Here is a 12,069-nt window from a genome sequence, read left to right on the forward strand (position 1 = left end):
GGTTACCAAACCAATTCTGTGCTTCAGTAAGTCAGTAAAAAGTAGTTAGGAGTATTCAAATCAATAAAATGATAAGGGTGCCCATTCGTTTGAACCGGTCAAATTTTGGTTTAATGCATATTACACTTTATATATTAGTACAATAAAATTCATTTGAATCCTGAAATATTACTGTGTCCATCAGTTATTGGATATATCAAACTGAAATGGCTGTTGCAAACACACAAATATTTAGAACTAATATATATATATATATATATATATATATATATATATATATATATATATATATATATAATAAACTAAGTAAATAAATAAAGAGCATTGTTTATTGTGAACTGTCTCATTGGCGCCGCCTAGTGTTTATCAGAAATGTTCATGCCACACCTTTAGGAATAGGAAGTGGACAGATTCCTCTTTTAGACCAAACCCAGGTTGGAGTGTTGGAGATCTGAGGAAAGTGTTTTTTTTTAGTGAATGATCTGCATGATCAGCAAATACATTAAAATAAATTAAATTACATACTGGTGAACAGCAAAACATGGAGTTTGGATCCTGTGACAAAAAGGAACTAAAGAAAACTGAAGGTAACTATTGATAAACTGTGGTGATTCACTGTGTTTTTGTTTATTACAGGGCTTATTAATATTATGCAGTATTTCTACACACACACACACACACATATATATATATATATATATATATATATATATATATATATATATATATATATATATATATATATATATATGTGTGTGTGTGTGTGTGTGTGTAGAATATATATATATATATATATATGTTATTGAATATATATATATATATATATATATATATATATATATATATATATATATATATATATATATTCAATAACAACAAGTATCTTTACAGGAGAGAAAAAAACCTTCTAAACTTTAAATGGTAGTCAATGTAAAAAGATTTTTGAAGTTTTTATTTTTGGCACTCTTTTAAAAGTGGAAGATCAAATCCCTCAAATGGGAAATAAAAACAGATAAAGTCATAAAATTAAGATAATATTGGATGAATAGTTCACAAAATAAAATACAATAAAATATAACAGTCACAATTTAACATATTGTATGGAATTTGGATAGTTTGAAACCTTCCTTAACATGTGCCATTATTTTTGTGTATTGAAAAAAAGTCATATTTAACCAATTTAGGGAATATAAATGATTAGTACCTGCAAAAAATGTACTACAATAAACAATGTGAGTTCAGTTCAGTTTAGAAGTATCACATGTGACCATTCAGACCAAGATTAGCCATTACATTACATTCTCTCTGACAGTGATATAATTACTATATAATTATCAGCTGCTCTTCAATATCCCAATATTGCGAAATCTTTTATAAGGATATGTTTTCTGTTGAGAACACAGTTAACTGAGGTTACACCCAGTGGATCTGCAAGTTTGTTTGGTTGTAAGAAGGTGTTGGCTCTCCTTAGTCTTCTGAGTTTCATTCATTCTTCTGTACATCTGCATTAATTCTGTGTTTTGGGTTCATTGCTTTGGAACTGTGTTCTGTGGAATTATATTTTTGGATGGGTAGTGATAATCATCTAACAAAATCTAATAGCAGTGCTTTAAAATATAGTATTTAATTTCTAATTCTAGTATAGAAGAGATCCTAAACTTTTGGGGCCATATCTTAAACACTGCACAAAGTGTGCTGTGATGCTCATCGCTATCTTATACCCCGCCAACAGTCTATTTTCACTCCTTCCTCCTGCCTGGTTTAAACAGCAGCAGTGCTTCTGAATATATCTATACTGATGGGCGTGGTGTTCTGGAAATGAGGTGTGTTCAGGTACATTTCTGGCATATTGCTATCTTGGCATACAACCTAGACAAATGGTAACAGTCAGACGTTCATTGTTATCTTGGTAACACAGAACTCAAGGCAGCACAAATGCCAACTTTTTCATCAACAATAAACAGAATAGTAAATAAAATAACATTGCTGTTCCCGTAAATGAGCTGCTGGAGCTCCTTCACAGCGTCAACCAGCAGCTCAGTTTCCTCTGCTGAGAAGAGTTTGTTGGACACGTCCAGGTAGCTGCACCGTTACAATAGCAATCCACCAAAGACAGAGCTCACCTGATCTACTCTTAAAGAGAATGATGAGCAAGAGACACTCTGATTGGTTTATTTCACATTAAGCCCAAAATTAACCAAGCAAGGTGTATTTTTCCCATCGTTACGATAGCAAAGACACATTGACACACCCTAAATCAAGCGGTGGGGATAATGACTCGCCCATAGATTGCTAAAATAAGACTTTTAGTCTTTAAAGAAACAATGAAGAGGCTGGAGACTCTCAGCCTTTCTCTAACACTCACACAGCATTTCCTTGTTCCTTGTTGGAATATGCAAAAATGTGCAATATTGTATACGCTAATGCACTAGTGGTTATTTCATCCATTAAAGCTTAGTAACTCTCTCTTTTTCTCTCTCTCTTTTTATCTCTCTTTCTCTCAATCTCTTTCCAGTAAAAAGCTGATGAGAAGATGACATCCCCTTCCAGTCCTATGGAAGCCAACATCACTGCTCAGGGTGAAGGACAAGCGTTTGCTCCAGTGATAGTTAGAAGTGTGTTTAATGGTCCAGTCACCTTCAGTTCTGACTCAAAACGCCAAGGTAACCAGTGTGGAAGCTTCATCAGACCTTCTACAAACTTACTGTCAGGTAGTTTTTTTTATTTCTGCAATAATACAGTATATCACTACAGTATGTACGTCTAATCCATCAGTTTTCACCAGGCATCTGAGATATTTTCATGTTTAAACAGCAGTTCTCGCTCTAATAGTTTTCTCGGATATTCTTTGAGAAGTTACAAAAACATCTGCAGAAACTGGGGAAAGTCATCTGTCTTCATTACAGTGTTTATTATGAACTCATTTATATAAACTTTATTATATGGATCAATTAAGGATTAATACTAGTCTTGTCTTGAACTACACAGCATTTTAAATGGGAATTTTCCATTATAAAGGAGAATATAGTACACGACTATAGTCATAATCCCTGTTTGGAAAAACAACCCTTTCAGTTTACATTAGTATTTAATAGAAATGCTCATTATTTTGCCATAAAATGATTGTTTAACATATTTTTGTCATAAGACTGTTGTCAAGTTACATGTGAATAATACATTGTAATAATATTACATATATATATATATATATATATATATATATATATATATATATATATATATATATATATATATAACATAATAATATTGTCCAGCCCTATTTTTTGGAAAGTATTATCTGCAAAGTTATAGCCATTAATATTAACATTTAGTTCAGGTAATTTATGAAGTATCACATGTGACCATTAGACCTCCTACTTGTTTAATGCTGTTATTTCCCTGTATTGTTGGGCGGAAGACTAATCATTTTTGCAGCATGGTTTAAACCTGACAGATTAGATTTAGACTCATATTTCAATATTCTCATATAAATATATATCTATATTTGCTCTATATTATATTAATGTTTGGATGATTTTTAAATGAGAATATTGTATTGTGCTGAGTAACTGAGTTAAACTGAGAGCTTTAATGGAAGAAAATAAATGCTAGTGTAGCAGGATGTAGTTCCTTTTTTGCATATTTCAAGAGGAAATGGTTTACCTGCACACATTTGTAAAAGCAGACCAGGCCATTTGGATGAATGTTCTAAATTTAGCTGCTTTAACCACAGAGGCAGCTCCTGTTCATTTGCATTTTAAGTTCCACAATACTTTGATGTTGTGTTGTGTTTAAAGGTTAGTTAACTGTGGCATAAACAGCTTAAAATAATGATAACAGGCATGCTGGAATGTTGGGTAGACATACCCAGGAACTTTATGATCACCACTGCTGTCTACGTCTGTAGATACTGGACTACAGTGCATTCAGGAAATTCTGACAAACTATTGAAAGTATGAATTCATTTACAATTGCAGTTTGTGTCATTGTTTGTAAATTTTATATCTAAGCTGATAAACTCTCCTTTGTTACACAGTAATACCTGATGGAGGTGCTCCTTCCACGCCAGTCCAGTCTGCTGGGCTTCAACTCACTTTTGCGAGGAGTACTAGACAAAGAGAATGTATGTGCTTTGTTTATTATATTGTATTATGCATTTTATGTTTTTGTTTCTGGAGAAATATTTAAGATCATTATCAGCCATTACACCATAATTTTTTGATGCTCCCTGTCTATTGATTAGGTGATTATACGGATGTAAGCAGCAAGCTAAAAGACAGTCTGAAAGAAGAATTTGAGCGCATACTTGATGGGAATTCACTGACTGGCCACAGAAGATACCTGAATGAAGTCTACACAGAGCTCTACATAGTGGAGAATGAAACTGGTGGAGTTATTCAGGGGCACGAGGTGAGGCAGATGGAAGCAGTCTCCAGCAGATCTGCAGGGAAGGATGTTCCAATCGAGTGCAATAATATTTTCAAAGTTCAAGCTGATGGGAAAAGAAACAAAAAAGTTCTAACCATGGGGATCGCAGGAGTGGGCAAAACTGTCTCAGTCAACAAATTTATACTGGACTGGTCTGAGGGAAAAGACAACAAGGACATTGCCTTTATTTTTCCTCTTCCCTTCTGTGAACTGAACCTTAGAAAAGAGGAAAAGCTAAGTTTAATAGAACTCCTACAGGAGTGTCTCCCAGGTTCTACAATGGTTGACTCTCTTCCTCAGGGTGATGGAAAAATCTTGTTTGTTTTTGATGGACTGGATGAATGTCGCTTTCATTTGAACTTTAATGACAGTGACAAGCTAAAGGATGTAAACCAGGAAGCGTCAGTGGGCTCAATCATCACAAACCTCATCAGGAGAGATCTCCTTCCTTCGGCTCTGGTTTGGATAACCTCTCGACCAGCTGCAGCCCATCAGATCCCCCGAGATCATATTGACCAGGTGACAGAAGTGAGAGGGTTCAATGACAATCAAAAGGAAGAATACTTCAAAAAATACTGTGGCACAGATGTTGGGAGTACAATATTCACTCACATCAGAAAGTCCAGGAGCCTCTTTATCATGTGCCACATTCCGGTCTTCTGTTGGATCTCGGCCACAGCACTTCATTCGCTATCCCAAGAGGAAGATTCGAAAACCCCCACAACTCTCACTGGAATGTATATACACTTCCTAGTTCAGCAGGCAAACCAGGTGAAAAAGAAGTACGATGGCTCACCTCAAGACATCATTCTGAAGCTTGCAGAACTTGCATTTTACCAGCTGGAAAAGGGAAACCTGATATTCTACAAGGAGGACCTTGAAGCATGTGGGATTGATGTCAATGAAGGGTCTGTCTACTCTGGACTGTGCACTCAGATCTTTAAAATGGAAAAAAAGTCCTCTGAACGAATGGTGTTCAGCTTTGTACATCTGAGCGTTCAGGAAGCCCTCGCCGCCATCTATGTGTTTTACTGTCACAAACATTACAAAAAGAATGTGTTCATTCAGGACCTGAAACACAAGTTTAAGTGGCTCTTGAGACGTTCCAGCTACAAACTTCACAAATCTGCAGTAGAAAGGGCTTTACAGAGTAAGAACGGGCACCTGGACCTCTTCCTCCGCTTCCTGCTTGGACTTTCAGTGAAGTCCAATGAAAGAAGCCTGGAGGAACTCCTCCCTGGACTGAGGAGAACATCTGGGAGAGTGCAGAAAACGATCAACTACATCAAGGACAAAATTAGGTTGTCTGAATCATCAGAGAGGACCTTCAATCTCTTCCACTGTCTGAGCGAACTGGAAGATGATTCCATTATAAGTGAGGTCCAGAACTTCCTGAACTCAGGAGATCTGTCAATGATGGAACTCTCATCCACACAGTGGTCGGCTCTGGTGTTTGTGCTGCTGATGTCAGATGAGACACAGGAGATGTTTGAGCTGAGGAAATACAGAGAATCAGATGATGGACTGAGGAGACTGTTACCAGTGGTGAAGAACACAAAAAGAGCACTGTAAGTAAAGTCAAGCCTCATTGCTAAAAAAAATCTGTTGTTCCTCCCAAGCTTTGTTCCTTATTTTGCTTCAGCTTGTTCACTAGGAGTTTTAAGTTGTGTGTTTTGTTTGATCCTTTGTCCTGCTTATGGTGAACAATGTAGGAACATTGAATGCCTAAAAAATGATAAACAAAGCTGAAGAAAATTATAGTATTATAATATTGCCTAAAACTTCCAAAGTAACTTTTGTTCATGATCTTGATTAATCCCACAAGTTCATGTGTGCTGTAGATATTTGGCAGTCAGTGAATCAGAAGTACATAGTATGCCATTATTTTTGGTTGAATTACCCACAATTCCTTTACTGTGCACACTGATTTTATATTTAACATGCACTAGATTTTATAATATACAGCATATATTGCAGTATTCTTAATGGTCTTAGTATCTTCTACACAGGCTTGATTGCTGCCATATCACTGAGGTGAGCTGTGAATTACTAGCTTCAGTCCTTAAATCACACTCTTCATACCTGCTAGAGCTGGACTTGAGTAACAACAACCTGCAGGATTCAGGAGTGGAGCTGCTCTCAGAGGGACTGAGGAGTTCGCAGTGTAAACTGCAGATACTGAAGTATGTAGTTCTGTATTGATCAGCACAAAAAATGTTCTGTACTTCACAAAAATATATCCTGTCCATTTCAATGTTTAAAGCTATTGTTTTGTAGCTCAGTTGGTATACAATGTATACTCATGTATAGCTAATTAATTAGTAATATTTTGTGGATAGTACCAGTATGAGTTAGGTTAACCATGTCATACTAATTGTAGTACAAAGTGAAAGATTTAACAGATTGTTATATTATGAAGTCTGTCCTGCCTTATCTGTGCAATATGGTAAAAATGTGCAGTTAGGCCTTGCAAGCTTTCTTTTTTTTTCTTCAGCTGTATTGTTGAAATTACCTAAATAAACCTAAAGCAATGAAACAGTAGTTACTAACATAGGATATTATGCTAACTTAAGTATCTGGCGATGTCTGAATCCACTGGACATTTTGCTTAACATATCAATCAGATGTTTAATTAAAAGCCTTAAGCTACAATTAGTATTCCTTAATAGTGTATTTTTATAGACATTTTAAGAAAAGTCATCAACACAATAAAAGCGTTCCATAAAAACGTGTCTAGCCTAGCAAACATAGCTATATGTTGACAGACTTTCAGTGGGTCAGTTGCTTTTGTTTACTTCATTGAAAGTAAATAGACATTGTCATATTTTCACTGCAGACTTTGTATTGTTACAGAGGAAGGCTGTTTTTTTTCTGGCTTTAGCCTAAAAAGCTGTTGTTCATCCCAAGCTTTCTTCCTTTAGATGTGTTGCGTCCGCTGTTTCACTAGCGGGTTTAAGTTGTATGTTTAGTTTGATTCTTTGTCCTGCTTATGGTGAACAATGTAGAAACATAGGGTGCTTACAAAAGGATGAATAAAACCGAAGAAGATGATGGTAAAATGACTGATTGACACCATAATCAACTTCTTGGCAAACATATCAAGTCAAGTCAAGAGGCTTTTATTGTCATTACATCTGAGTACAGGTACACAGTGTAATGAAATTACGTTCCTCCGGAACCATGGTGCAACATGGAACAACAAGCAATAGACGACATAACGTGCAGGAGTGACGACAGTGCAACACAAAATTATAAAATTATAAAATTATTATAAAATATATTATATATTATAAAAAAAACATATGCATTAAATATTATAATATTGCCTAAAACGTCCAAAATAACATTTTGTGGAAAACAAAAACATGATCTTGATTCATTACTTAAAGCTAATTTGTGCTGTTGATATGTGGCAGTCAGTGATTCAGAAGGTACAACAGAATTACCTAGGGCTTAACTGTGCTATACCAGTCCATTGATACAGGTCCATGCATGCCATGTAACAGAATGTAGGTTAGAGAAAGTTTCCACTGCATCTCTTTCATCTCCCAAATATATTGGTAAAACTTTGTTTGGATATGACACTTTAGATGCCTTGTCAACATACCGTTTACTTACATTTAGTTATTGGAGTAAACCTCCTAGTGGAAATATCTACAATCCCTTTAATATGTACACTGATTTTATATTTAACATGCACTAGTCTTTATATTATACAGCATATCTTGCAGTCTTCTTAATGGTCTTAGTATCTTCTACACAGGCTTGATTGCTGCCATATCACTGAAGTGAGCTGTGGAATACTGGCTTTAGTCCTTAAATCACACTCTTCATACCTGATAGAGCTGGACTTGAGTAACAACGACCTGCAGGACTCAGGGGTGGAGCTGCTCTCAGAGGGACTGAAGAGTTCACACTGTAAACTGCAGATACTAAAGTATGTAGTTCTGAATTGATCAGTACATAAAATGTTATGTAGTTCACAAAAATGTATCCTGTCCATTTTAATGTCTAAAGATATTGTTTTGTAGCTCAGTTGGTTTACAGTGTATACTCATGTATAGCTAAATAAATAGTTATATTATGTGGTTAGTACCATTATGAGTTAGGTTAACCATATTGTACTATCTGTAGTACAAAGTGAAATATTTAACAGATTGTTATATTATGAAGTCTGTCCTGCCTTATCTGTGTAATATGGTGAAAATGTGCAGTTAGGCCTTGCAAGCTTTCTTTTCTTTTCTTCAGCTGTATTGTTGAAATTACCTAAATAAACCTAAAGCAATGAAACAGTAGTTACCAATATAGTCATCTAAGACAAATAATATTCATCTACTGTAATACAATATATTTAGTGAATAATGGGACATACAGCTGTAACACAGATGTGTAAATAACACCAAACATTATTTTTAATTAAATATATATAATGTAATTATATATATTTATATATAAGATGTATAAATTATAGCTCAGATCCAGCTCTCTCATTGGAGATCCTCATGTATGTGTCAAGTTTATATTTTATTTGTGGTTTTACAAATGTTTCTATTATGAATGGAAATATATACATTATATATATATATATATATATATTTATATTTATTATATACATCTGGCAATGTCTGAATCCACTGGACATGCTGCCCAACATATCAATCAGATGTTTAAATAAAAGCCTTAAACTACAATGAATATTCCTTAATAGTGTATTTATATAGATATTTTGAGAAAAGTCATAAACAAAATAAAAGAGTTCTGTAAAAACCTGTGTAACCTAGCAGAAGTAGCAGTATATGTATTCAGAGTTTTGGTGGGTCAGTTGCTTTTGTTTACTCCAGTGAATTTAAATAGCATTTTCATATTTTCTCTGCAGGCTTTCTGGTTGTATGGTTACAGAGAAAGGCTGTTTTTCTCTGGCTTTAGCCCTGAGCTCGAACCCCTCACACCTGAAAGAGCTGGATCTGAGCTATAATCATCCAGGAGAATCAGGAAGAGGAGAACTTAATGAGAGACTAGAGACTGCAAATTTCAAATTGCAGATCCTCACGTATGTATCAAGTGTATATTTTATTTGTGTTTTTACAAATGTTTCTATTATGAATGGAAATATGTCAGTCCTTACATTTAAGTTAATTAATTAACTAAGACTAGAAATACCTAAATAATAAAATACCCCAAAAGACCAGAATGGAAATCTTCTTCTATTCTGAGTTTAGGTTTGTAACCTAGTTAATCTAAGACAAATAATATTCATCTACTGTAATAAAATATATTTAGTGAATAATAGGACATATAGCTGTAACACAGATGTGTAAATAACACCAAACATTATTTTTTATTATTATTTTTTGTTTTTTAGTTAGTAACCACTTATTTAATTGTAAATTCATGATCAAAGTATATTATATGGTATATTTAAATTGTATAAACATTGTTTAATTGCATTTTCTGATTTTGGTTTCTTTCAGCCTTGATCATGCAGGAAAGGAAAGAATCAAACCAGGACTACAGAAATGTATGTAAAAAATTATGAAATAAATTAATATTGTGAAAAACCCTGAATTTAAAAATATATATTTAACTGCTGTTTAACTCTATTGAGTTACAAATCAAGATAGTTTTTGTTATCTGTTTCAGCCCTGGTTTGAGCAGATTGGGGATGTTAAAAAGTTACTATTTCTTAAATATATTATAATTATTTATTTATTACTGTTTTTGAACCTGTTTTTGAACCTGTATTTGAACCTTTTCCCACAGGTTTTACAATAATGTTTTTTGTTGTTCTTGCTCTAACAACTTATCAGTGTAATGATGAGCATGATGTTTTTCAATTTGTAGATGCCCGTAAACTCACACTGGATCCCAACACTGCACATGTAGATCTGTCCTTGTCTAAAAGGAACAGGACGGTGAAATGGACAAAAGCGGTGAAAGAAAATCCACAGTCTCCAGATCATCCTGAGCGTTTCGATACCTGGTGCCAGGTTCTGTGCAGAGAGAGCCTGTCTGGACGCTGTTACTGGGAGGTGCAGTGGAGTGATATGGGCGTTCATATTGGAGTGACGTACAGAGGAATCGGCAGGAAAGGTGGAGGTAACGAGTGCTGGTTCGGTCAGAACGATCAGTCGTGGAGTCTGGACTGCACGAAGGTGAACTACACAGCCAGACATAACAGCGCTAAGACCGTTATTTCAGCTGAAGGTCGCTGCTCCTATAAGATTGGAGTTTACCTGGACTGTTCGGCTGGAAGACTTTCCTTCTACGACGTCTCGTCCAACAATGAACAGCAGAAACTTGCTCACCTCCACACGTTTAACGCCACGTTCACCGAACCTCTCTACACTGGCTTTATGGTGACCGATGCTACTGTTACTCTGTGTAACCTGGACTATCCCTTAGTTTGCTTTAACCCATGGGAGTCTAGAGTACAAAAAAAAACTTAATATCTAACAAAAATAAATTCTGTAAAAAACTTGTGGAGAAAAGTGACTCTTGCTGACTTAAAGAGTCACTTTTTGTTTACTCGGTTTTCTACATAGTTTTATTTTATTAATTTCCTTACAGAAACATTTCATAATTTATTTGCTTACAGTGCTGAGGGGGAACATACTGTAAGAGAGTGCCTTACTCTTTTTTTACCTTTAAATCAAAACAGCCATTAAATACTTTTAGGTAAAATGGAAATATGTTCATATACTAAGCTTTAACATGTTCCATGTTATATTAAAATTTGTGTATGTTGTGTTTTATATCCATTTTGGGCTAGCACATGCATTATTTTCACGTCACTGTGGTATTTGAGGTGTTTGATAATGTTTTCCTCATAGGTTCCTTCTGAGCTCTCATCTAAAAACACATGGCAGATGAATTGCCAATACTAAATTGTTTATGTTGTTGGTACTGTGCAATGGACTGTTGGACTCATGCCCTGTCATGGGATATTCGTTGGATGAATGAGATTTTGAGCTACTTTAAGGCCATAATTTTAACCACTAACTGACTTTTTTTCGCTACATTTTAGTTTTTACTTGCTTTTTATTTTTATTTATTTGTTTGCTTGTTTTATTGTTAGTTTTTATTGGACATGTTTGGGAATGTTAGGCCCAAAACACACACAGTTGTATTCGATATTTTTAACACAATTAAACTATGTAAAACATTAGTCCTAAAATTATTCTATTTATTTTTAAACAGCTAAAGGCTTAAAGGTCATTTACACACAGGCCTTATAAAAGAATGTGCTTACTATGTATATGTGTATATATAAAATATATCATACATATCATGCTACAACTTTTTTTCTATTTAATACAAATTTAAATGTATACTGTTCTAATTTTTCGTATATTGCAATTTCTTGCATCATTAATTTCTGGTAAAATCAATATATTGCAAAGACATTTATATCAAGTTCTACTTTCTTTAGAATTGAAGATCAGGAATACAAAGACAAAAAAGTATATGCATTTAGTCTAAGGGTGAGTGCTGCCACCTTGTGGCCATAATGCACATAGTTCAAAAACACTTAAATGCTCTCCTCAGTTGTTTTTATACCAACCAATCTGCACGCATCAGTAGCTATAATTTCATCCAATTAGCAAATTAGATAAACAGACAGAAATACAGACAGACAAACAG

The 12,069-nt window shown here is 34.6% G+C and overlaps 1 protein-coding gene across 1 annotated transcript; it reads left to right on the top strand.

Annotated features, from left to right (window-relative positions):
• Positions 1–423: 423 nt before the first annotated feature.
• On the top strand, positions 424–11,593 carry LOC103031348 (protein NLRC3-like). The gene is given in 9 exon segments (XM_049469661.1): positions 424–587; positions 2,516–2,711; positions 4,037–4,123; positions 4,244–5,996; positions 6,438–6,615; positions 8,019–8,365; positions 9,305–9,478; positions 9,900–9,946; positions 10,270–11,593. Coding segments are annotated over 8 exon segments (3,369 nt in total). The 5' UTR covers positions 424–587; positions 2,516–2,533; the 3' UTR covers positions 10,875–11,593.
• Positions 11,594–12,069: the final 476 nt, after the last annotated feature.

The sequence above is a fragment of the Astyanax mexicanus genome, chromosome 21 (assembly GCF_023375975.1).
Source record: "Astyanax mexicanus isolate ESR-SI-001 chromosome 21, AstMex3_surface, whole genome shotgun sequence".
In the NCBI taxonomy this organism is placed as follows: Eukaryota; Metazoa; Chordata; class Actinopteri; order Characiformes; family Acestrorhamphidae; genus Astyanax; species Astyanax mexicanus.